The sequence below is a fragment of the Papio anubis genome, chromosome 19 (assembly GCF_008728515.1).
Source record: "Papio anubis isolate 15944 chromosome 19, Panubis1.0, whole genome shotgun sequence".
Classification (NCBI taxonomy): domain Eukaryota; kingdom Metazoa; phylum Chordata; class Mammalia; order Primates; family Cercopithecidae; genus Papio; species Papio anubis.
The window spans coordinates 10,235,515-10,257,536 of NC_044994.1; the positions used below are offsets into that span (position 1 = coordinate 10,235,515).

A 22,022-nucleotide genomic window follows, 5' to 3' on the forward strand; every position below is an offset into this window, starting at 1 on the left:
TTAGCTGAATGCCACAACTCGCTTTTCTGAGTTGCTTTTATCCATATATGGGCAGTGAAGTGGATCCTTCTTCAGTTGTACTTAAGCCTCCTGGTCCTAAAAGTGCAGAGACATCAGACATGGTTTCATTTAAGGATAGATTTTTATCTACTTCTTGTTTAAAAGAGCACGGCATTTAAATATATCACTATAAAGCTAGTGATCACTGGTTTTAATAAATGAAGGTAGAGTAAAAGATAAGGACTTTAAGCCTCATATCAGTTACAGCCTTAGAAGGTAAAAAGTCAGGACTGCTAGCTCACTGGTCAAATTATTACGGAGAGGTGCATCTCTGCATCTGTGAACGGTTCACCACTCACGCAGTTAGATGCTTAGTCAAAGAGTGTTTTGATCGCAGTTCTGTAAATCAAGGGCCTTTAAAAATGCAGATACCAGGTCAGGTGCAGTGGCTCACACCTGTAATCCCAGGGCTTTTGGTAGGCCAAGCTTGAGGCCAGGAGTTCAAGGATACAGTGAGCTATAATCATACTTCTGCACTCCAGTCTGGCTGACAGAGTGAGACCCTTGTCTCAAAAAAAAAAAAAAAAAAAAAAGAAGCAGCAGCAGAAGAAAAAAAATTACAGATACCATGCCCTGCGGCTATGAAAGGTGCAATGTGGTATATCTATTCCCTCTTAGTTTTCCAAGAAAGATGCTGGGATTTATGAAGTTATCCTGAAAGATGACCGAGGAAAAGATAAGAGCAGACTGAAGCTTGTGGATGAAGGTCAGTCCACCAACCACTGGCGTCTGTCTTGTGTGTTTCTGCATACAGCTTACCAGAATGATGATTTGAGACCGAGCTGACGATTGAAATCATGCTGACTTTTTTTTGTCCACAGATTTTGGCTTAAGTGAAATTCCAGCAGAGTGAACTATTTTATTCAAAAATACCTCACTTCTAGTCATCTTCGAAATCAGAAGTGTATTTTTGATCCTTAGAGAATTTATAGTCCAGAGTCCACAAGGGGTCTGTTTTCAATTTAAATCATTTTTGTTTCAACTCTATAAAAATATTCCAGGCTCAAAAACTTCTGTCAGAAGCATGACAAAAAATAGTCCACTCCAAAGGTAGCAAGCAAGATTTACATATGAAATGTGAAGCCTTGCAGTTTTTAGCAGAGCAAGAAAGCAAATTCCATTTTTCAGAGACCGCTAAGGGCAAATATATCATGATGATGAAAATCTACCTGGGACCCCCAAACTTACAATTTTGTTCCTGAACAAGATTTTAAAAATAATATTGCTAACAAACAGCAGAAATCTGACTAATTTCACCTTCCTACTTTGGGCGGAGGTGGGGCTAAATGTGTTTATTGGAGAAAAGCATTATCAGGCTGATGAAGGCCAGGAGACCTACATGGTTAATTCAGTATGAATCAATGACACGGATAAGAAAATGTCCTCTAATGTAAACTAAGGCTTCCTGGGAATTGAGAAGAAAGAGAATCCCAAAGTCAAGAACCTTCCTAGAAATCTCTTATGGCCCTTTCTCTAGAATGTAAATATGGCGATTGTTACAAAGAATTCAAGGGGAAAAAAATCAAAATAAGCAGGGATCCTTTAAAACCTGATAAAACTGAACTATTTCCTCAAAGAATACTCATTTTCAGTGGGTCCACAAATTCACCTTGTTTCCATTTCCTTTCATCCAGAAAGGGAAGTTTTGAGAACTAAGAATTTGCGATTTAACCTTACATTGAGAATTTTTATGCTAAAGTTTTGGCTCTGAATCTCTCTCCACAGCCTTTAAGGAACTGATGACAGAAGTATGCAAAAAAATAGGTAAGTTAAACATTTCACACCACAACAATGCTTTATGATCCTCCTGCCAGGAGGGGCATGCAGATGCATGAAATATGCTATTTTCTTCTTTCAGCTTTGTCTGCTACAGACCTGAAAATCCAGAGCACAGCCGAGGGCATCCGACTGTACTCTTTTGTAACTTACTACGTGGAGGATTTGAAAGTTAACTGGTCCCACAAGTAAGTAAATGGGAACTTACTTGCTGTGTAGAAATTCTTTCCCTGCCAGGTGCGGTGGCTCACACCTGTAATCCCACCACTTTGGGAGGCCAAGGCGGGTGGATCATTTGAGGTCAGGAGTTCGAGACCAGCCTGGCCAACATGGTGAAACCCTGTCTATACTAAAAATACAAAAAAAAAAAAAAAAAACCACGAGCTGGGCGTGGTGGCGGACACCTGTAATCCCAGTTACTGGGGAGGCTGAGGCATGAGAATTGCTTGAACCCAGGAGGCAAATGTTGCAGTGAGCCGAGATTGCACCACTGCACTCCAGCCTGGGTGACAGAGTGAGACACTTTCTCAAAAAAAAAAAAAAGAAAAGAAAGAAAGAAAGAAAAAGAAATTCTTTCTCCAGTGGAAGAGAGGAGGATAGGGAAAAAATTTTCATGTTCTTCTCAAGTAAGGAGTCTTCTTGATTCTCAAGTCTGACACTGGTGAGCACAGGACAGAACCACCAGGGCATTCTCTTACTGGGAGGTTAGCTCGTTCCCTCAACATGTACGTGCTGAGGCCGGTAATAGTTACAGTACGTCTTTATTTGTGATTGAAGAAGTACCATAATTCACGGACACCTCTATAACGCAGCCTCCACCTCCAGACAGTCGTGCTTGGGCTCCCTCTGCTGTGCCAGGCATCTGGAGCCACATTCTTACCCTTCTCTCTATCCACACGGTTAACACATTCTGTGGTCTGGAACAGAGATGAAGCAGTGTGCACCAGGAGGCACCTAATTTCCCACGGTATGAATGAGTGGGCATCCACCAAAGAAGCCTAATCCAATGAGTGCCCAAGATTATTGTTGTTGATGTTATAGTGCCTGGCAGAGTGAGACATTAGCATGTTTCTGGTCCACCCTCAGAAGGCTTTGGAGAGCTCAAGGCGACTTTGGGGAAGATGGGTTTGAACCTCCGTGCAGTTATACAGGGACTCTATTCAAGTTCGCTTCTGGGATTCCAAGAGCTGAAATCAGTTTCCAAATCAAACCAGGCCTCCCGTTTACACTCTTGACAGTGTCCTTAACCTCCGTGCTTCCTTGAAATATCCTGAGCTGAAAGAGAACCGAGGCCTGGCATAGATAATCTGATGGAGTGTAGCCACCTTCAGTCCAACCTCAGGATGCAAATGTTCCAAACTGCAAATGTTCCTAGGAGCCCCACTGAGAAGAAGGTCCCGTGGCATCCCCAGGAGGGTACAGATAGTAAGTTTCCTCACCCTGTACCCTCAGCGGCATTGACAGTTTGGGGGGCGCTGCTGAAAGCCCTTTACGTATGTGAATTCATTTCACATTCACCACTCTGCATGGGAGGTGCTCCTCCCTTGAGGGATGAGGAAGCTAGGGCTCGGGGAGGTGACCTGCCTAAGGTCACACAGCTAAGAGGTGGGTCAAGGCTGAGCCTAGGCAGCCTGGCTCCAGAGCCCGGTTCATCATGGCACTACCTACCACTGGCTTCCAGCTGCGTGAAGTCTAGACTAGAGGTCCCCAAACCCCAGGCCATAGACGGGTACCAGTCCGTGGCCTACTAGGAACTGGGCCGTGTAACAGGCGGTGAGTGGTGGGCGAGGGAGCGAGCATGACCACCTGAGCTCCGCCTCCTGTCAGATCGGCTGCGGCATTAGATCCTCACAGGAGCGCGAACCCTATTGTGGACCGCGCATGTGAGGGATCGAGGTTGTACGCTCCGTCTGAGAATCTGATGATCAATGTTATGTGCTTGAGTCATCCCGAAACCCTCCCCCTACCTGGTCTGTGGAAAAATTGTCTTCCACAAAACCGGTCCCTGGTGACAAAAAGGTTGGGGCCCACTGGGCTAGATTGAACAGTTAGCCAGAGCCAGGTGCCGCAAAGCAGCCATTTGTGTTTTCTTTAAGATGACTTTACTGTTACGTAAAACAGTGTTTTCGCTAGTATTATGATTTATTATTAACTGAGTCATAAAAATGAGAATTGGTAAAATTCCAGTGTAGAATGCTGGGGCTTATTCCTTTGTTCTGTTTCTTTCAGAATACATTTTAGGAAAGTAATTATAAGCTAAAATAGATCAAATTCCAGGAAATTCCTCTGTGACATCTAGGACATTCTAATGTATCAGTCTGAAGTGTGAGAGAAGTAAAATTCATTGAATCATCAATCAAAAAGCTTTATATCTTCTCTAAAAGAATTACTTGTTCAAAAATGAGAACACTGAAAGGATGTTTTGAGGAAATTGCTATTAGACCAGCAAAGCATAAGCATCTTCATTATTTGGTCTAGTCAACCACTTGAGCCTCCATAAGTGTTGTTTTTGGACTAGCTTGTAAAATCTGATTTACAGCCATAGATTATCTAGATGAAATATGCAGTAAAATAATATGTAGTTTGGCCTTTTAGCTTTATAGATTACCCTAGTCCTACAAATAAATCCAAACTAAAACAAAGATAATAATACCACTGAGAAGTATTAGTATTGTGATTTGCCCTGGGCCTCAGACTGCTATGAGGAGTTATTAATAAATAAATATTCCGACTGTCAGAACTTGGGCCTTGGAATCCCAGTTCTGTGTGTCACGGCCCATAATTTTTCTGAAGCAGAAGAATAACATATGCAGATCCCTCACTTTTTGCAAGCCTATAAAACTTTACGGCAAGAGCCTCAATAAGAGACAAAGTAAAGATCAGCCCTGGGTGGAAGCAAACGCTAAGGAAGTTTTCTTCGATTTTCACAGTGGGGCCGCCATTAGGTACTCAGACAGAGTTAAGACCGGGGTCACTGGAGAGCAGATCTGGCTACAAATCAATGAGCCCACCCCGAATGACAAAGGGAAGTACGTCATGGAGCTCTTTGATGGCAAAACTGGACATCAGAAGACAGTGGATCTTTCTGGACAAGGTAAACAGATATGTTGCAGATTCAAATTTACTCTGGATGAATGAGCCTTTTAAAAGAAATGAAGGGAGCTGGGCATGGTGGCTCATGCCTGTAATCCCAACACCTTGAGAGGCCAAGGCAGGAGGATGGCTTGAAGTCAGGAGTTCAAGACAAACCTGGGCAGCATAGTGAAACCTCATCTCTAAAAAAAAAAAGTAGCTGGGCAAAGTGGCACACACCTGTAGTCCCAGCTACTTTGGAAGGCAGGCGAATCAGTTGAGCCCAGGAGTTCAAGACCAGCCAGCCTGGAGCAATATAGCGAAACCCCGTTTCTATAAAATATAAAAATAAATAAATAATAAAGAATACTCAGTTATAAGTAAAAAGTTAAAAAATACTGGGCCATTTCTCCCTTTCCCAGAACTATACTCTTCATCCTATTCTTTCTTACAAAAGTAAAATAGTCTGCTGGTATGGTGGCCTTTAATCCTAGCACTCTGGGAGGCCAAGGTGGGAGGCTCACTTGAGGCCAGGAATTTAAGACCAGTCTGGGCAATATAGTGAGACCCCAGCTCTTCAAAAATAAAATTTTAAGAAATTAGCCAGGTGTGGTGGCGTGGTGGCATATACCTATAATCCCTACTGCTCAGGAGGCTGAGCTAGGATGATCACTTGGGTCCAGGAGGTTGAGGCTGCTGTAAGCCAAGATCACACTGCTATACTCCAGCCTGGGCAACAGAGCAAGATTCTGTCTCTAAAAAAATTAAAAATAAATAAAATAAAATAGTCTATACTGTGTTAAAGTTAATAAAGACAGCTGTGGACTGACTTTTCCTCTACTCCTTCATTTTAAAATACAACCTCAGGTGGGCATGGTGGCTCACGCCTGTAATCCTAGCACTTTGGGAGGCTGAGGCAGGTGGATCACCTGAGGTCAGGAGTTCGAGACTAGCCTGACCAACATGGTGAAACCCGTCTCTACTAAAAATACAAAAATTAGCTGGCTGTGGTGGCACATGCCTGTAATCCCAGCTACTCGGGAGGCTGAGGTAGGAGAATCATTTGAGCCCAAGTGGCAGAGGTTGCCGTGATTCGAGATTGTGCCACTGTACTCCAGCCTGGGCTACAGAGCGAGACCCTGTCAAAAAATAAAAAATAAAAATAAATAAATAAATAAATACAACCTCAATATTCAGTAACTCAGGTTCTTTCAACCTCAGAGAGCAGATTCGTCATTTAGAGCGTAGCCCTTCAGCCCTGCTTTGAGTGTTTTTGGTGCTGAATCCCCTTGTCTTCACCGCACCCACTCACGGTGACTAGAAGGACTCTCCGCAGGACCCGCAGTAACGGGAGCAGCCGCCCCAGAGGGACGCCGGCTTTCTAGGACACACTTGGCCTGCGTCACCAGCGCACGGCGACGGGGGATTTCTTCCACTCTCCGTCTGACAGTGTGAAACACAACCGAAAAAGGGAGGCAGTAAGGGGGTGGAAAAAGTTAAAATTTTTAAAATGTTATTTTTACTCTCTGGTCCACCAAAGCTTATTTAACTACCCCACTCTGAAATCCTTTTTAAGGAAAAGCCTGTAGATTGTCCTACCAGCATTGCCACTGCTACCAAGCACAGATTGGCTCGGCCATTCCCACCTCTCTCTCAGAGTGGTGTGGGGACAAGGGGAAGCACTGACTTCAGCCTGGGTCCGCCTAACCAGTCTACCCCTCATTTTACAGATGAGAAAAACTCAGGACCAGCAACTTTAAGCCTAGCTTTATACTTATTTTTCCCATCTGTAAAATGAGGGAATAAACTAGTATTATCTAAGCACTCTCTAGACTTAAAATATTATGATTCCTAGACCACTGAGGAGATGAGAGACGAGGTGAGAGGGATTTCAAAACGAAGCTACCTGCCCGACATGGTGGCTTACACCTGTCATCCCAACATTTTGAGAGTCTGAGGCAGGAGGATCGATTGAGCCCAGGAGTTCAAGACCAGCCTGGACAACATAGTGAGATCCTGTCTCTACAAAATGAAAAAAAATTTAAAAATAACTAGGTGTGGTGGCACACACCTATAGTTCCAGCTACTCGAGAGGATCATGTGAGCCCAGGAGTTTGAGGCTACCTCAAGCTATGATTACTGCACTCCAGCCTGGGCAATGGCAAGACCCTGTCTCTCGGAAAAAAAAAAAAAAAAAACAAGGCCGAGTGCAGTGGCTCACGCCTATAATCCCAGCACTTTGGGAGGCCAAAGCGGGTGGATCACGAGGTCAGGAGATCGAGACCATCCTGACCAACGTGGTGAAACCCGGTCTCTACTAAAAACACCAAAATTAGCTGGGCATGGTGGCGGGCGCCTGTAGTCCCAGAGAAGCTGCCATTTTGCCTGGATCTTTAATCAAAGTGGCTTACTCTGCAGGCACAGAAAAAAATTATTTAAGAATTATATAGATCTCATTTTCTTGTCGCACTTGCCTTTCATCCCCTCTCCATCATGGCATAAGAAACATTGCTTCAGACAAGCACCAGCGCTCTCTGTGATTACAGTAACTCATTGTGCTTTTTCGCCCAAATAGACCAGACAGCATAACAGAGAGAGAGTTAACTGCCTATCTAGGAGGCTTTGATGTCTGGGATAATTTAATAAGAGAAAGGTTTTGTTTTTGTGTTTGTTTTTGTTTGACACTCAGGATGTTTACTCAACAGCCAGCTTTTCTTTGAAACAGACTTTTATGGCCGGGCGCAGTGGCTCATGCCTGTAATCCCAGCACTTTGGGAGGCCAAGGCGGGCAGATCACTTAAGGTCAGGAGTTTGAGACCAGCCTGCCCAACATGGTGAAACTCCGTCTCTACTAAAAACACAAAAATTAACTGGGTGTGGTGGCACATGCTACTTGATTAGTCCCAGCTACTTGGGAGGCTGAGGCAGGAGAATCGCTTATACCTGGGAGGTGGAGGTTGCGGTGAGCCGAGATTGCACCATTGCACTCCAGCCTGGGCACAGCAAGACTCCGTCTCAAAAAAAGAAAAGAAACAGATATTTATTCCCATGTTTTTCTTTGTGGGAGTTAATCTCTGCCTTTCCATCTGAGGGGCTGAAACCCTCTGGCTGAGTTGAAAGCTTCTAAAATCTACCATTTCATATTTTGTGCCTAGAAAGTATTTCCTGACCTTGTTAAGTACATTAAGCTGTGGAGTGAACACATAAGCACAGTCTTAATCAAAGTCAGTTTAGTCATGTCTGGACCGATAACAATGATCTCCAGTTGTGAATTTTAATATCCCTGTGTGTCGTCAATTCTGGGTGAGAAAATTCTAACTCTTCTTTTTTCGTTTAAAGCATACGAGGAGGCCTATGCTGAATTCCAGAGGTTGAAGTAAGTCCCTTGTCCTAACCAATGCCACTTGCATGCACTAATTTCCCTGGAAGCTTGCATTACTGCTTACCCCTCTGAGTGTTAGAAAGAGCCTTTTATTTCAGAAAATACAGTAGAAGTAGCACTTCCCACTGTTACATTGAACAGCAAAATGTTTCTGAGACGATGAAAATGTCGTCAAGTTTAGCTACTTTGAAGTAATACTAACACTAAATTCTTCTTTGTTTCTCTCAACCACAGACAAGCTGCCATTGCCGAGAAAAGTGAGTAAACCATTTTCACAAGTACTCCTGGGATAGATTCAAAAGATATTTTTGTTTTGCTATTATGACTACAGATGGAGGAGAATGGAAGTGTTTTTTTTTTTCTTTTTTAAATCTTAGGTATTCTACATATGTTTTCATTTTAGTCTTTTGAGTAAGAATATCTATGAAAAGAAGGTCTCAGGTTACATTGTAAAGAATGTCACCCTACCCTTGACTTGAGCTCCAACCCAGACATCCTGAGAAACCTCTTGGCTGTAAATCATACAATAGGTTGTTAGTCACTTGCAGATACAGTGTCTCATAAAAGTGTGTATGTATTGGAGAAAAGAAACATCAAGAAACATTGTAAGGGCCAGGCACAGTGGCTCACACCTGTAATCCTAGCGCTTTGGGAGGCCGAGGTGGGTGGATCACCTGAGGTCAGGAGTTCAAGACCAGCCTGGCCAAGATGGTGAAACCCTGTCTCTACCAAAAATACAAAAATTAGCTGGGCACGGTGGCAGGCGCCTATAATCCCAGCTACTCAGGAGGCTGAGGCAGGAGAATCTTTTGAACCCAGTGGGTGGAGGTTGCAGCAAGCTGAGATCTTGGCATTGCACTCCAGCCTAGGTGACAGAGCGAGACTCCGTCTCAAAAAAAAAAAAAAAGAAAAGAAAAATCCTGAATCCCTGGATCATTTTCTTCTTTTGCGTATTGAAAACTGTATAGAAGAATCAGGAGAAGGAAACTGAATTGGAACTGTAGCTTCCTGGGTGGTTTTGTGAGTATGGCCACTGGCCTTGCCACTGCAGTGATTAACCCAAAATGCCTATGCTTACAGATCGTGCCCGGGTGTTGGGAGGTCTCCCAGATGTGGTCACCATCCAGGAGGGGAAGGTAAGCACGGAGCCTGCCTGTGCCTGTTCCTTCTGCACTAGGAACAGGTTCCAGCACCCCAACCTTGGTTCCTTCTTTTAAGATACGCTTAACAGCCCACCACCCTCATCTTATTCCATAGCTGCTTATACTTAACCAAAGTAACCAAACACAAGGTTAAAAATCAGTTGATTTTCTGAACAGGCACGGTCGCTCAGGCCTGTAATCCCAACACTTTGGGAGACCGAGGCAGGTGGATCACCTGAGGTCAGGAGTTCGAGACCAGCCTGGCCAACGTGGTGAAACCCTGTCTCTATTAAAAATACAAAAATTAGCCTGGTGTGGTGGCAAGTACCTGTAATCCCAGCGATTTGGTAGGCTGAGGCAGAAGAGTTGCTTGAACCTGGGAGGTGGAGGTTACAGTGAGCCAAGATCATGCCACTGCACTCCAGCCCAGGCAACAGAGTGAGACTCCATCTCAAAAAAAGCAGTCGGTTTTCCAATCATCTTAATGTTTTATAGGTCAAGCATCAGGATAAAAGTTTGTCTCTAATAGACATATGTAGACCACTTAGTATCTTTCAAAAGTCACCCTTTAAAATTATGGGAAACTGAAAATGTTCTGTGTTAACTCTACGACAAATACAATTGAAGAAAGAAATTACCTCTAACACAGTGGAATATGGAAATTTCTATAGGCTCTAGTTCTGTTGAAAACGGGCTTCTTTCTTTCTTTTTTTATTAATTTTTTTCCCCTGTGACAGAACTCCAGGGGATCCTGAGAACATGTGCCCCTAGGCCAGGTGCAGTGGCTCACGCCTGTAATCTCAGCACTTTGGGAGGCCAAGGGGCACAGATCACTTGAGCCCAGGAGTTTGAGACCAACCTGGGCAACACGGCGAAACCCCATCTCTACAAAAAATACAAAAATTAGCCGAGTGTAGTGATACACACCTGTAGTCCCAGCTAGTCGGGAGTCTGAGTGGGAGGACCGCTTGACCCCAAGAGGCAGAGGTTGCAGTGAGCCAAGATCACTCCAGCCTGGGTGACAGAGACCCTGTCACATACACACACACAAAAATAGAACATGCCCCTCTGGTTTCTTTCCATTTGGTTTTAAACTGATGTAACCTGTCTCTATAATGATCTCTCCAAGAGTTCACAACATTGTAAATTTGGCATCAGGTAAATCACTGCAACTTGTCCCCAACAAGTACTGTGCATTTTCCGAAGAGCCCCTGTAAGATAAAGATGCCAAATGAGGCCTTCCTTACTTTCATTTAACTCTACACAGTCTGAGCGAATCAACACAATTTCTAACCCGGATTCACTTTTTTTATCTTTATGTTTCATTAAAAAGTTTACAGCCACTGGGCGCAGTGGCTCATGACTGTAAACCAGCACTTTGGGAGGCCAAGGCAGGAGGATTGCTTACGCCCAGGAGTTCAAACTAGCCTGGGCAACATAATGAGACCCCGTCTCTACAAAACAATTTTTTAAAGTCAGCTGGGGATGGTGGTGCACACCTGTCTGTTTCTCTCAAGAAACCCAGGAGGTCAAAGCCGCAGTGAGTCATGACATGCCACTTCACTTCAGCCTGGACCACACAGTAAGATGCTGCCTACAAAACATACATGCAAAATAAATTAAAACAAGTTTAACATACCAGTCCTAGGGGTAGAGATATTTGTAGTAGAACAAATTTTCCACTTCAAAGGGCAGTGAAGACATACAGTGGGTGACTGGAATTCGGGTAACGAAGCAAGGCATGTGGAAATGCTTTAGCAAGAGGTAGGTTTCATTCAACGGTGTTTCCTCATGGGTGGAAAATAGGATCACGGTTAATTTTAAGCTCACTCACTGCAGGGCTTCTTTTGTTCTTCAACTCTCTTTTCCATTTTCCTCACCTAATCAGGTTAAAAATATACAACTCTGTAGGTCGTACTGAGAATTAAAGAGAATGTATATGACAGTACTTTGTAATGCAGAACTCAAATCTGAAGTGTGGATAAGAGTTTTCCATGGCGCCTAAGGTGTTTGGGAGTTTCATTTTTTGGTTTTTTGCATTTTTTTTTCCTAACCACTAGACTGTCAGGGAGTGTTTGGGACTTTTTGTTTGACTTTGTTAAAAGCTTTAACTATAGGCAATCGCAGTTTCCAAAAGCATATACCTAATCTGCTCATTAAGTTTAAGGATAATAATTGGACTCCTCTTTTTTTGACTGAAATGTATTTGTAGGGTAATTCAGTAAGAAATATTAATTAGTGATGGGGGATAAACAGATTTCTTAATCTATCCAATTGTAAATGATACACCTACAAAAGGGGTAACAAATAATCATGTAAGACTCTTTAGAATGATGGGTAGGTGGGCGTTTTCTCTATACATTGTGAGCCCTAGTTCTTTCCTTATCACATCTGGATTTTAGTAAGATAAAAATACAAGAATGGAATTTTAAAATGTGAAGTAAATTCAACATCATTAGTCACCAGGCAAGTGAACATTAAAACCACAATGAAATAACACACCACACCTATCAGAATTGCTGTAATAAAGAATAGAAGCTGGATGGGCTGGTGTACAACAACAAATGGTGGAGAGGCTGTGGAGAAACTGAATCACTTGTATATTCTGGTGGGAATGTAACCCAAAATTGTATAGCCACTCAGAAAAACAGTTTAGCAATTTCTGGAAAAAAAAAAAAAAAAAAAAAAAAAAAAAAAAACATGGGCTGGGTGTGGTGGCTCATGCCTGTAACCCCAGCACTTTGGGAGACCACGATGTGAAGATTGCTTGAGACCACGAGTTCAAGACCAGCCTGGTCAACATAATGAGACTCCATCTCTATTCTCTATTTTTTTAATTAAAAAAAATAAAGAAAAAAATGAAACATGCATTTATCATACATTCCAGCAATTGTATCCCTGGGCATTTATCCCACAGAAATGACAACTTATGCTTACATAAAAACCTGTACACAAATGTTCATAGCAACTTAGTTCATCATAGTTCAAAACTGGAAAATGCTCAGATGGCCCTTACGGGCATAAACGTAGTATGAGATTCTGTTCAGCAATAACAAGGGATAAACTCTCGATACATGCAGCACCTTGGATGAATCTGCAAGTAATTGTGCTGAGTTACAAAGGTGTTTCTGAAAGGTTATAGACTGCTTGATTCTATTTATATAATATCTTTGACCTGACAAAATATTAGAAATAGAAAACAGATGAGTGGTTGCCAAAGATTAGGAACCGAGGTTGGAAGTTGGAGGAGAGAGCTGGGTGTGGTTATAAAAGGACAACACAAGGGGTTCTTGTGGTGATGAAAATATTCTGTAAATTGAATAGAATGAAACACATGCAAACACAAATAAGCACCAGTAAAATTAGAGAAATCTAAATAAGGTCAGTGGATTGCCTCAATGTCAATATACTGGTTATGACATCGTACTACAGTTTTGCAAAATGTTACCACTGGGGAAGCTTGGTAGACAGCACACCTGATCTCTTTATTATTTCTTATGGATCTCTTTATTCTTTCTTACAACTGCATGTGAATTTACAATTATCTAAATTTTTTTTCAATTAAAAAAAGTAAGGTAAAGTAAAACTGTAGACCTTGTATCTACATATATATTGAGAATATGGATCTTTTAGAATAAGGTTTCGGCACAGATGAGAATATTTTCTTTAGGAATACATTTTGGTGGGGAACCACTGCAACTGTGACAGATCGAGTGGGGTTTGAGGAGAGAAGTAAAATAATGGTGGTGGAATTTGAAAATTGGGAACATTATCTGAAGCAGCTGCCGTGATTCTGCTGCCCGGCTCTTTGACACAAATGAAATGCAAAAGGGAGCAGGTGGCAATTACAGCAATGAGATTCCTCTACTGAGACAGAACCCAAAATGCCACAATAGAGCAAAAGGCATCTATATGTTTATGAAGGAGAAAGTGAAAATGGGGAATAGACCTAAACTCTTTTGTGTGTTTTTGGTAATAAGCATTCCAGAAGCCAGAAAGCATATAAAGGCCTTGAGGAGCATTAAAAGGCCTTGAGGAGATCCCCTCAGACGTTGTTTCGAACTGTAACTCACACGGGTGCACACACATAACTACTTTAAACCCTGGTCCAGGAGGTTTTTACTTATCCTCCCTTTGGTCATGCCAAGCCAGTAGCCGGCAAGATTGTTGACATTGTGTCTATTATATCTAATTTATCTTCTTCTCTCCCATAAAACCTGTCTTGCAGGCCCTTAATCTCACTTGCAATGTGTGGGGAGACCCGCCTCCGGAGGTCTCGTGGTTGAAGAACGAAAAGGCCCTGGCCTCAGATGACCACTGCAACCTCAAGTTCGAGGCCGGGAAGACCGCGTACTTCACCATCAACGGCGTGAGCACTGCTGACTCGGGCAAATACGGGCTGGTTGTGAAGAACAAGTATGGCTCGGAGACCAGCGACTTCACTGTCAGCGTGTTCATCCCAGAGGAGGAGGCGAGGATGGCTGCCTTGGAGGCCCAGAAAGGTGGCAAGAAGGCCAAGTGACCGGAGGTGCGAGGAGAGCCAGCCGGCCTGTGCGACTTGGGTGTGAATGGTTTGGGTTAAGGATGAGACGTCTTCGTGCTTTCTCCTCCCTCTTCTTTTCCGAGTTGAGGGGGAAATAATGTCAGATCTTTCATTCACATAAAAAAGCACCAACTAGTGACACTTTAATTGTTTTTCTTTACAAAATTATGTGTTCGGAAAATACCATTCATAGCATGGAGATTAGGAAAGAGTTTTAAGGAGAAGACTTGAATAAAGTTGGAGGGACATTGAGTGATGGTCAGAGGGCAGACGAATGTGTTGTGGGGCGAGTTGGGATTAGCTGCAGCTGTGAAGCCATGGCCGTGTCTTGTGTGTTGTCACAGAAGTGCTGTGCTTTTCAACGGGCGCCTTATGGCTGGGAACCTCCTCAGTATGAATAAACAGTTTTCACATCTGTCCTCTTCCCCGACACTGTTTCTCAAATTCCTGCTGTTTTGCTACTAGGTTGGGTGTTCTTGGTGCTTCTTTCTCAACGCTTCTTGTGCCACATCTTCTGATTGAAATTCCTTTTGGTGGAAGCAGTACCTTGCAACATGATCAGATAAGTCGTCTGAGCTCAACAAGGTTCAGGGGTGTGAAATTACACTGCGCCGGCACATCCGGTGGCTCACCACACAAGCCCATTCCATTAATAAGATACACAAGGCAATTGAACGTAGTGTGCCAATTACATGTGATAAGATGGTGTGAGGTGCCTCGTGCCAGAATTGGAGACTAAGGGCTCACAGCTAAGAATAAAAGGTACAAAAGAAGCCTTCATTCTAAGCGCAGAAAACTGCCAGCTGTGGAACTTGCCACTCCCTGAGGGGTTTGCTGAGAGCATCCCAGCAGCAGCTGTTTTAGAAAGTTTTGTCCTCCCTGACCCCAGCACCACACACACACACACACACACACACACACGTACACATAACACACACCATTCTAGGAAAATTGTCAAGGTGAAGTTTTTCTGTTGGGTGCAGTAGCTCACACATGTAATCCCAGCACTTTGGAAGGCTGAGGCAGGAGGATTGCTTGAGTCCAGGAGCTCAAGACCAGCCTAGGCAACATAGCGAGACCCCTCTCTACAACAAATTTTAAAAATCAGCTGGGTGTAGTGGTGCCCACCTATAGTCGCAGCTACTTGGGAAGCTGAGGTGGGAGGATCATTTGAGCCTGGGAGGTCAAGGCTGCAGTGAGCCATGATGGCGCCGCTGCACTCCAGCCTGGGCGACAGAACAAGACCATCTCATAAAAACAATTTTTTCCCCTTCTTTCTCCTGCCAAAGGTAGCAGATGGGGCAAGAAATTTCCTTATACAGTTGGCAGGAACTGCTGCACACCCTCTCCTTTACAAGTTTAAGGCTGGAAATTGCTTCTCATCTGACTGTGGCCAATCCTCTTGTCCAGACAAGTGCTGGATGCTGCTGCTGTGACACTGAACACCAAGCAGGAGCCAGATGCTGTGTTCTCACTCCCAGATATGGCAAGTAGATGAGCTTCCCAAGGGTCAAGTGGACCCCGTGGAAGGTGGCTGGCCATAAGCAGTCTGCAGTTCTCCCTGCCTCAGCAAGAGGCCTACCTCTGAACAAGCCGACCCAGAAGGAAACTGCCAGTGGGTGGACACCTGCTGGGAAGCTAAAGGCAGGAGGGTGGCGGGGTGGGGGTGGGGGTGGGGTGGGGAGGGTTCAAGCGGCGGCAGACCTCCCATGCCAAGGGCCAAGGGCTATACAAGCGAGAGGCCCCTAAGACTCTCCGAAAAGCCCCCACCACACCCTTCAAAGGGCCAGCGACAGAGTTCCCAGCATTGGAGAGGTGGGGTTTCTGCAAGCAGCACCTCCCACCCCTTCCCTAATTTCCACCTGCTGGAGCCCAGACTGGGGAGAAAGCAAGAAGGATGTTGAATCAGATGGAAACAAAATTTCAAAATAGTGTGTTCCAAATTCTGAAATTGTACAAAAATGTATGAAATCGAAGTGTGGCCTAAGACCCCTGCGCCCAGCAGAGGGGAGTGATAGGACACGGCAGCAGTGAGTCGGGGAGATGGCTTTTGTGTTTGGAGCTCCATACACTGAGATTTCTCAATAAAATAGTTACAAGAATCATTTCAGGCATTATAATGACCAAACTAAACCAGTGACCTCAAGATTTAATAGGTAAAAAGCTGTTATTTCTACAGGGAAAAAAATGTAACTGAAACTATAGATCCATCACTTTAATGATGCCAAAGGTACTTTGTAACACATAAGAATTTATGAACCTGTGACCTGGTAAATGTGAAGTGGTGGTACTTAAAGGATCAACTTGGAACACAGAAAAGACCATTCAGAGTTTAGTTTTATAAAATTCATATATAGATTGGGCGTGGTAGCTCACGCCTGTAATCCCAGCACTTTGGGAGGCCAAGGCAGGCAGATCACCTGAGGTCGGGAGTTCGAGACCAGCCTGACCAACATGGAGAAACCCCGTCTCTACTAAAAATACAAAACTAGCTGGGCATGGTGGCACATGCCTGTAATCCCAGTTGCTCGGGAGGCTGAGGCAGGAGAATGGCTTGAACCCAGGAGGCGGAGGTTGTGGTGAGCCAAGCTCTCACCATTGCACTCCAGCCTGGGCAACAAGAGCGAAACTCCATCTCAAAAAAAAATATATATATATATAGAATAGTCAAGTGACACATTTTAAACCCTAGATCTTCCTATATTCTTGAAGTTCAACTTTAAAACATTATTTTTCCATTTAAAAATCTAACCATTGAAGAACATTAAGTTTAAGGCTGCTTGTTATAGCATAACTAAATTTCCTTTAATTTGTTAAGCTTTATTTATAAATTAATATATTTTCTCTCCACTTTAAGAACTGCTATTGTCTGACCTAAACAAAACTGTCTCAAGAACTTAAATAACTTTAATTATCTACTAAACTAAGTATATACAGAAAATTTGGAGTTTTCATAAATATTCTCATGTTGTATATAAACTTAGTAAGATGAACATAAAATCATAGTCAATTAAACATTTTACATTGGAATCACAAAGCTGGAGGCTGGGTGCAGTGGCTTCCACCTGTAATCCCAGCACTTTGGGAGGCCAAGGCAGGAGGATCACTTGAGCCCAGAAGTTTGAGACTAGCCTGGGGAACATGGTGAAAACCCATCTCTACAAAAAATCCAAAATTAGCTGGGGGTGGTGGCATGAACCTGTGGTTCCAGCTACTCGGGAGGCTGAAGCAGGAAGATCGTTTGAGCCTGGGAGGTCAAGGCTGCAGTGAGCTGTGATTGCACCACTGCACTCCAGCCTGGAAGACAGAGTGATATCTGTCAAAAAAAAAAAAAAAATTGGACTTAAGTCATTACGCTAAGACGTTTCAAATACATGAAAATCAAATATGCACAGCCTACATAATGCAGAAATACTAATTTTGCCTAGATATAGGCCCTAAGATCTGGGACTGGAGTTTTAATACCCATGCCAGAATGAGAGATGTAGACCTGGATTGTTCAAGGTAGTGAGTTGGTACCAGGATCCCTGCACAAATCTGAAATGCACAAAGAGTGGCTTAGTCAAAACAAAAATGGGAATAGTAAAAATATCACCAACTGACATAGAGAAGCTATACTGAAGCTTTCCATCTGCCTGGGGGCGGTTCTGGATAGACAGAAAATGTAATGGATTCCTCAAACTAGTACTGCATGTTTGTGGGGTGCAAATTTACAGCACCACATGGAAACAATATCAAGCCAAGAATTCCCATAAAAATGGTCGCTGTCTGGGGCCTCAGGGAAGCAAATGCAAAACTGCGCTACACGGGACTCCTCTGTCTGCCCACAAAGGATGACTGTTATGGAAATTGTCCTCCCACCATGAACAACTAGAAAAACAGGCAAAATATATGGAAAAATAACTGTTCAGGGCATTGGCCAGCAGACGTGCAGGCCCAGGATGCCTGAGAGGAGAAAAAGCGATGAGACAACTATGATTGCTCCAGCTTCTTCTTGCCTAGACAGAGTGCTCAGGCTGCAATTCAGCAGGGGGAACCTGTCAGTCTCATTGAATTGAGGGGATAGAGATTGGGGTTCACGGAGGCTGGGTCGTCTAGAATTGATGAGAAAGAATAATAGAGAGAGGAGAGTTGCACGAAGACAGGGTGCTGGAGTCTGCACATGCTCTTTGGCTGAGTACTGTTCTGCGAATGCACGGGAGAGAGAAATCCGGAAAGCCTCCGGTCAAACAGTTCTTGGAGCTCACACGGGCTGGAAGCAGATTGCATTTCCACCAGCTGGAATGAAAAGAGTTTGTAATATGTGGGCCTCGGGTACAGTCCTCAGAGGTTTCTCACCTCAGGAGTGGGGCACTCCTGAGGTCAGAAATTAATCCTAGATTAAAAGCTGCTCTGGCCCCACCCTAACAGAGCTTAAAAGCAAGCCTCAAGAGGATCAAATATCTACAACAAACCGTGTGTCACAACAAGGTGCAGCGCACTTTAAATGAACACACTCTAAGATTCACAATAGCCAGTATCCAGTCAAGAGCTAGCCAGCATACAAAAAAGCAATATGACTAATAACAGAAAAGTACATTCACAAAACAAGCCCAGAAATGACCCAGATGATTGAATTAACAGACAAGGACTTTCACGCATCCACAATAACTATGTTCCTTGTGTTCAAGAAGCCAGAAGAAAGTTTTAATACATTAAGCAGAGATACGGAAGAATATCAAGGCATAGCATCATGAGTTTGCTGGAAAACATAGATCAAGAGAAAATCTTAAAAGCTGAGAATAAGACAAATTATGTACAGAGGAGCACAAGTTAGAATAATACAGGATTTCTCGTGAGACACTATAGAAGCCAGAGGTCAGTGGAGCAAGGTCTTCAAATCGCCAAAAATAAAAACAAACGAACAACAAAAAAACTGTTCACCTACCATTCTCTACCTGCTGAAAATGTTGTGCAGAAATTGAGTAAAAGAAAATCTTCTGACAAACTGAAGATGAGAGATCTACCACCACCAAATCTATGTGGTAAGAAATATTAAGGGAAGATCTTCAGACGGAGGCAAATTATATCAGACAGGAATTCAGATCAACAAAGAATGAAGAGTGACAGAACTGGGGAACACGTGGGTAAATATACATACGTAGTTTTTGAGACAGGGTCTCGCTTTGTCACCCAGGCAGGAGTGCAGTGGTGTGAATGGCTCACTTCAGCCTCAACCTCCTGGGCTCAGGTGCTTCTCTCCAGGAACTGGCTCAGGTGATTCTCCCACCTCAGGCCCCAAAGTAGCTGAGACTACAGGTGTGAGGCACCACACCCAGCTAATTTTTGTATTTTTTGTAGAGATGGAGTTTCAACACATTGCCCAGGCTGGTCTTGAACTCCTGAGCTCAAGTAATCTGCCCACTTTGGCCTCCCAAAATGCTGGGATTACAGCCATGAGCCACCATGCCTGGCCCAAAATACATTTTTTTAATCCCAGCAGTTTGGGAGGCCAAGGCAGGAGGATTGCTTCAGCCCAGGAATTACAGACCAGTCTGGGCAACATAGTGAGACCCCATCTCTACCTCAAAAGAAAAAAGAAAAAAAAATGAAATACATTTTTTTTTCTCACTTCTAGTCTCTTCTTCCTGCTTCTGATGTGCCTCTGCCAGAGGCCCTCTGGCCAAGCCTCATACGCAAGCATGTACTCCCTTCATGTCAACCCTGCCCAGCACCAGGGTGCTCTGGCCTCAGGGCCAATCTCTTCAAGGGCGCTGCATAGAATAAATGCTCACCCCCACTGACAACGTGCCCCACCCCTCCATCCCTCTGTCCTCAGGAAGTCCCACTGTACCCTCGGATGGACCACTTAGGAGGCTTTTGCAGAGTCTGTGAGAGGGTTGGCTGAGAAGAGGACATGTGGATCTGAAAGATATTTCAGAGGTGTAATGACAGGACTTAAGTGTTTGGATTGCAGAGGGGCAGAAGGAGAAGGAATTGCTCAGGACCACTTGCCCATCTACGGGCTTGAGCAGCTAGGTGGATGATAGGATGGCTAAAAGGGGAGCCATCTGGAGACAGAGGGGAGGGGTTGCAAATGTAGCATCATAGCGAAATTGTGAGTTTACTAAAAACTCGGGGTTAGAAATTATGGCTTTCAGAAGATATCAGCTACAAAGAGCCCCGAATGTAAGAGAAGGGGGCAATGTGAGATGTGTGACCAGAACGTAGGAGAGGTGAAGCTTACATGATTACTGGGGTTGAATTCTAAGAACAAATAAAAGGGAAAATGTGAGTCAAAGCACCAGGAACTTGGAATTCTTATACTCTGTATTACAAAAATGAAAACAAAACCCCACCCATCTTTGTGGTGTGTTAATGATGACAGCAAACCTTTCACAATAGAGGTATTAAAAGTCAGTTCTGGCCGGGCAAGGTGGCTCACACCTGTAATCCCAGCACTTTGGGAGGCCAGGGAGGGCAGATCAACTGAGGTCAGAAGTTCGAGACCGAATCGATGAAGCCCCGTCTCTACTAAAAATACAAAACTTAGCCGGGCATGGTGACATGTGCCTGTAATCCCAGTTACTTGGGAGGCTGAGACAGGAGAATCGCTTGAACCCGGGAGGCGGACAATGAGCCAAGATCGTGCCACTGCACTCCAGCCTGGGCAATAAGAGTGAAACTCCGAAACTCCGTCTCAAAAAAAAAAAAAGAGTCAGTTCTCTGAGGCAGAGAATCAATAATTTTTTTACTGCTCTGGCGGTTACTGTAGCACTTCCAGGTACTGTGTAGCATCTGTGGCACAAACCAACACTGTATTGTTATTAGCACAAACTGCATGTGCTGGTTACTTCTAAGTATCCACTACGATCAACTGAAAAAGTGGTTATGGATGGATAGTGCCCCTGGCACGGTCTCAAGTGTTCATTAGTTCTGTTCTGTGGGTCTGCTTCACTTACCCACAGCAAGATGTTTAGATAAAATACTAATACATCAATTATATGGAGGATTACAAGCTGGATACACAGTGACCATCACATCACAGCTTCAAATATTTGCATTTTGACCTCTACCTTGGGCTTTAGAGATAAAATTCTGTTTAAAAAAGTCTTAAGTTATTTAAATTGCTTCTGAAGAATCAACTGATATATGTAAATGAAAATCTCAATCTCTAAAATGCACATGAAAGTTTCCAAAATTACTTAGCTCATACTTACTAACATCTAAGTGGATTTTTTACTTTTTTGGAACATACTTTAATTGTAGCCTAGCATCAAGAAGGCAGAGTAGACTTGTCACAAAGCTCACACACACACTGTGGTTACCCAGAGACGGTCCATGCTCCCTGCTACCCACTTTTGAGGACAAATATTTACATTCTGAAAAACGATATACAACTAAGTTTAATTTAAAACACTTTGGAAACAAAATAGGCACAGTTTGGAATAAATTACGAAGGTAGTGCTCCCCTCCCCTGGTCTTGAGGTTCTACGGTTTCCTTTTGTGGTTTCTTTCCTCTCGTTTCTATTTTTAAAAGGTTAAGGGCATAACCTATCGGGCTGGGACTTCAGCCTGAGGCATTACTAGTGCCCGTGGTATCACACAAAAGCCACCCACTCTGCTTGCTAAGAACTGGTTTTAAGCCAGGAGAAAAGGTGTTACCCTGCTGGGTCAAATAGAAGCAAAGTGTTTCCTTTCAGAGACCAGGGGACATGTCCCAGAAGCACAGGGTGTTTTATTGCGTTGACTCTATTTCAGTTGTTCCAGGGCTGATCTTAGTTATGTAAATGTCCCGTAGTGGCCCTCAGGAAGCCTCTCCAAGGAGACCCCCATGCCAACTGCAGTACATATGAGAATGCCCCTCAATTTCCTTGTTCTTCACAGCTTAATATTCCTGGCTGGAAAGAGCTAACCAGATCTCGGAACCCTCTTTGCTCACAGGCTTCTGTCAGTACAGGCACCTCTGGTCCATAAGCTTCCCACGCAGTCCGGACACATTCTCCAGAATTTCACGAGAAGCGTGTGTCTTCCTCACACACTCAAAACCAGGAACTGAATTGCCAGG

The 22,022-nt window shown here is 43.7% G+C and overlaps 1 protein-coding gene across 1 annotated transcript in view; it reads left to right on the plus strand.

Moving 5' to 3' along the window:
* MYOM1 (myomesin 1) overlaps window positions 1–14,405 on the plus strand; it is a 145,835-nt gene extending 131,430 nt beyond the window's left edge. The window contains 8 exon segments of the mRNA XM_031658726.1: window positions 679–766; window positions 1,786–1,824; window positions 1,919–2,024; window positions 4,767–4,930; window positions 8,248–8,284; window positions 8,525–8,547; window positions 9,371–9,426; window positions 13,661–14,405. Coding sequence (XP_031514586.1) covers window positions 679–766; window positions 1,786–1,824; window positions 1,919–2,024; window positions 4,767–4,930; window positions 8,248–8,284; window positions 8,525–8,547; window positions 9,371–9,426; window positions 13,661–13,954 — 807 coding nt within the window. The 3' untranslated portion in view covers window positions 13,955–14,405.
* Window positions 14,406–22,022: the final 7,617 nt, after the last annotated feature.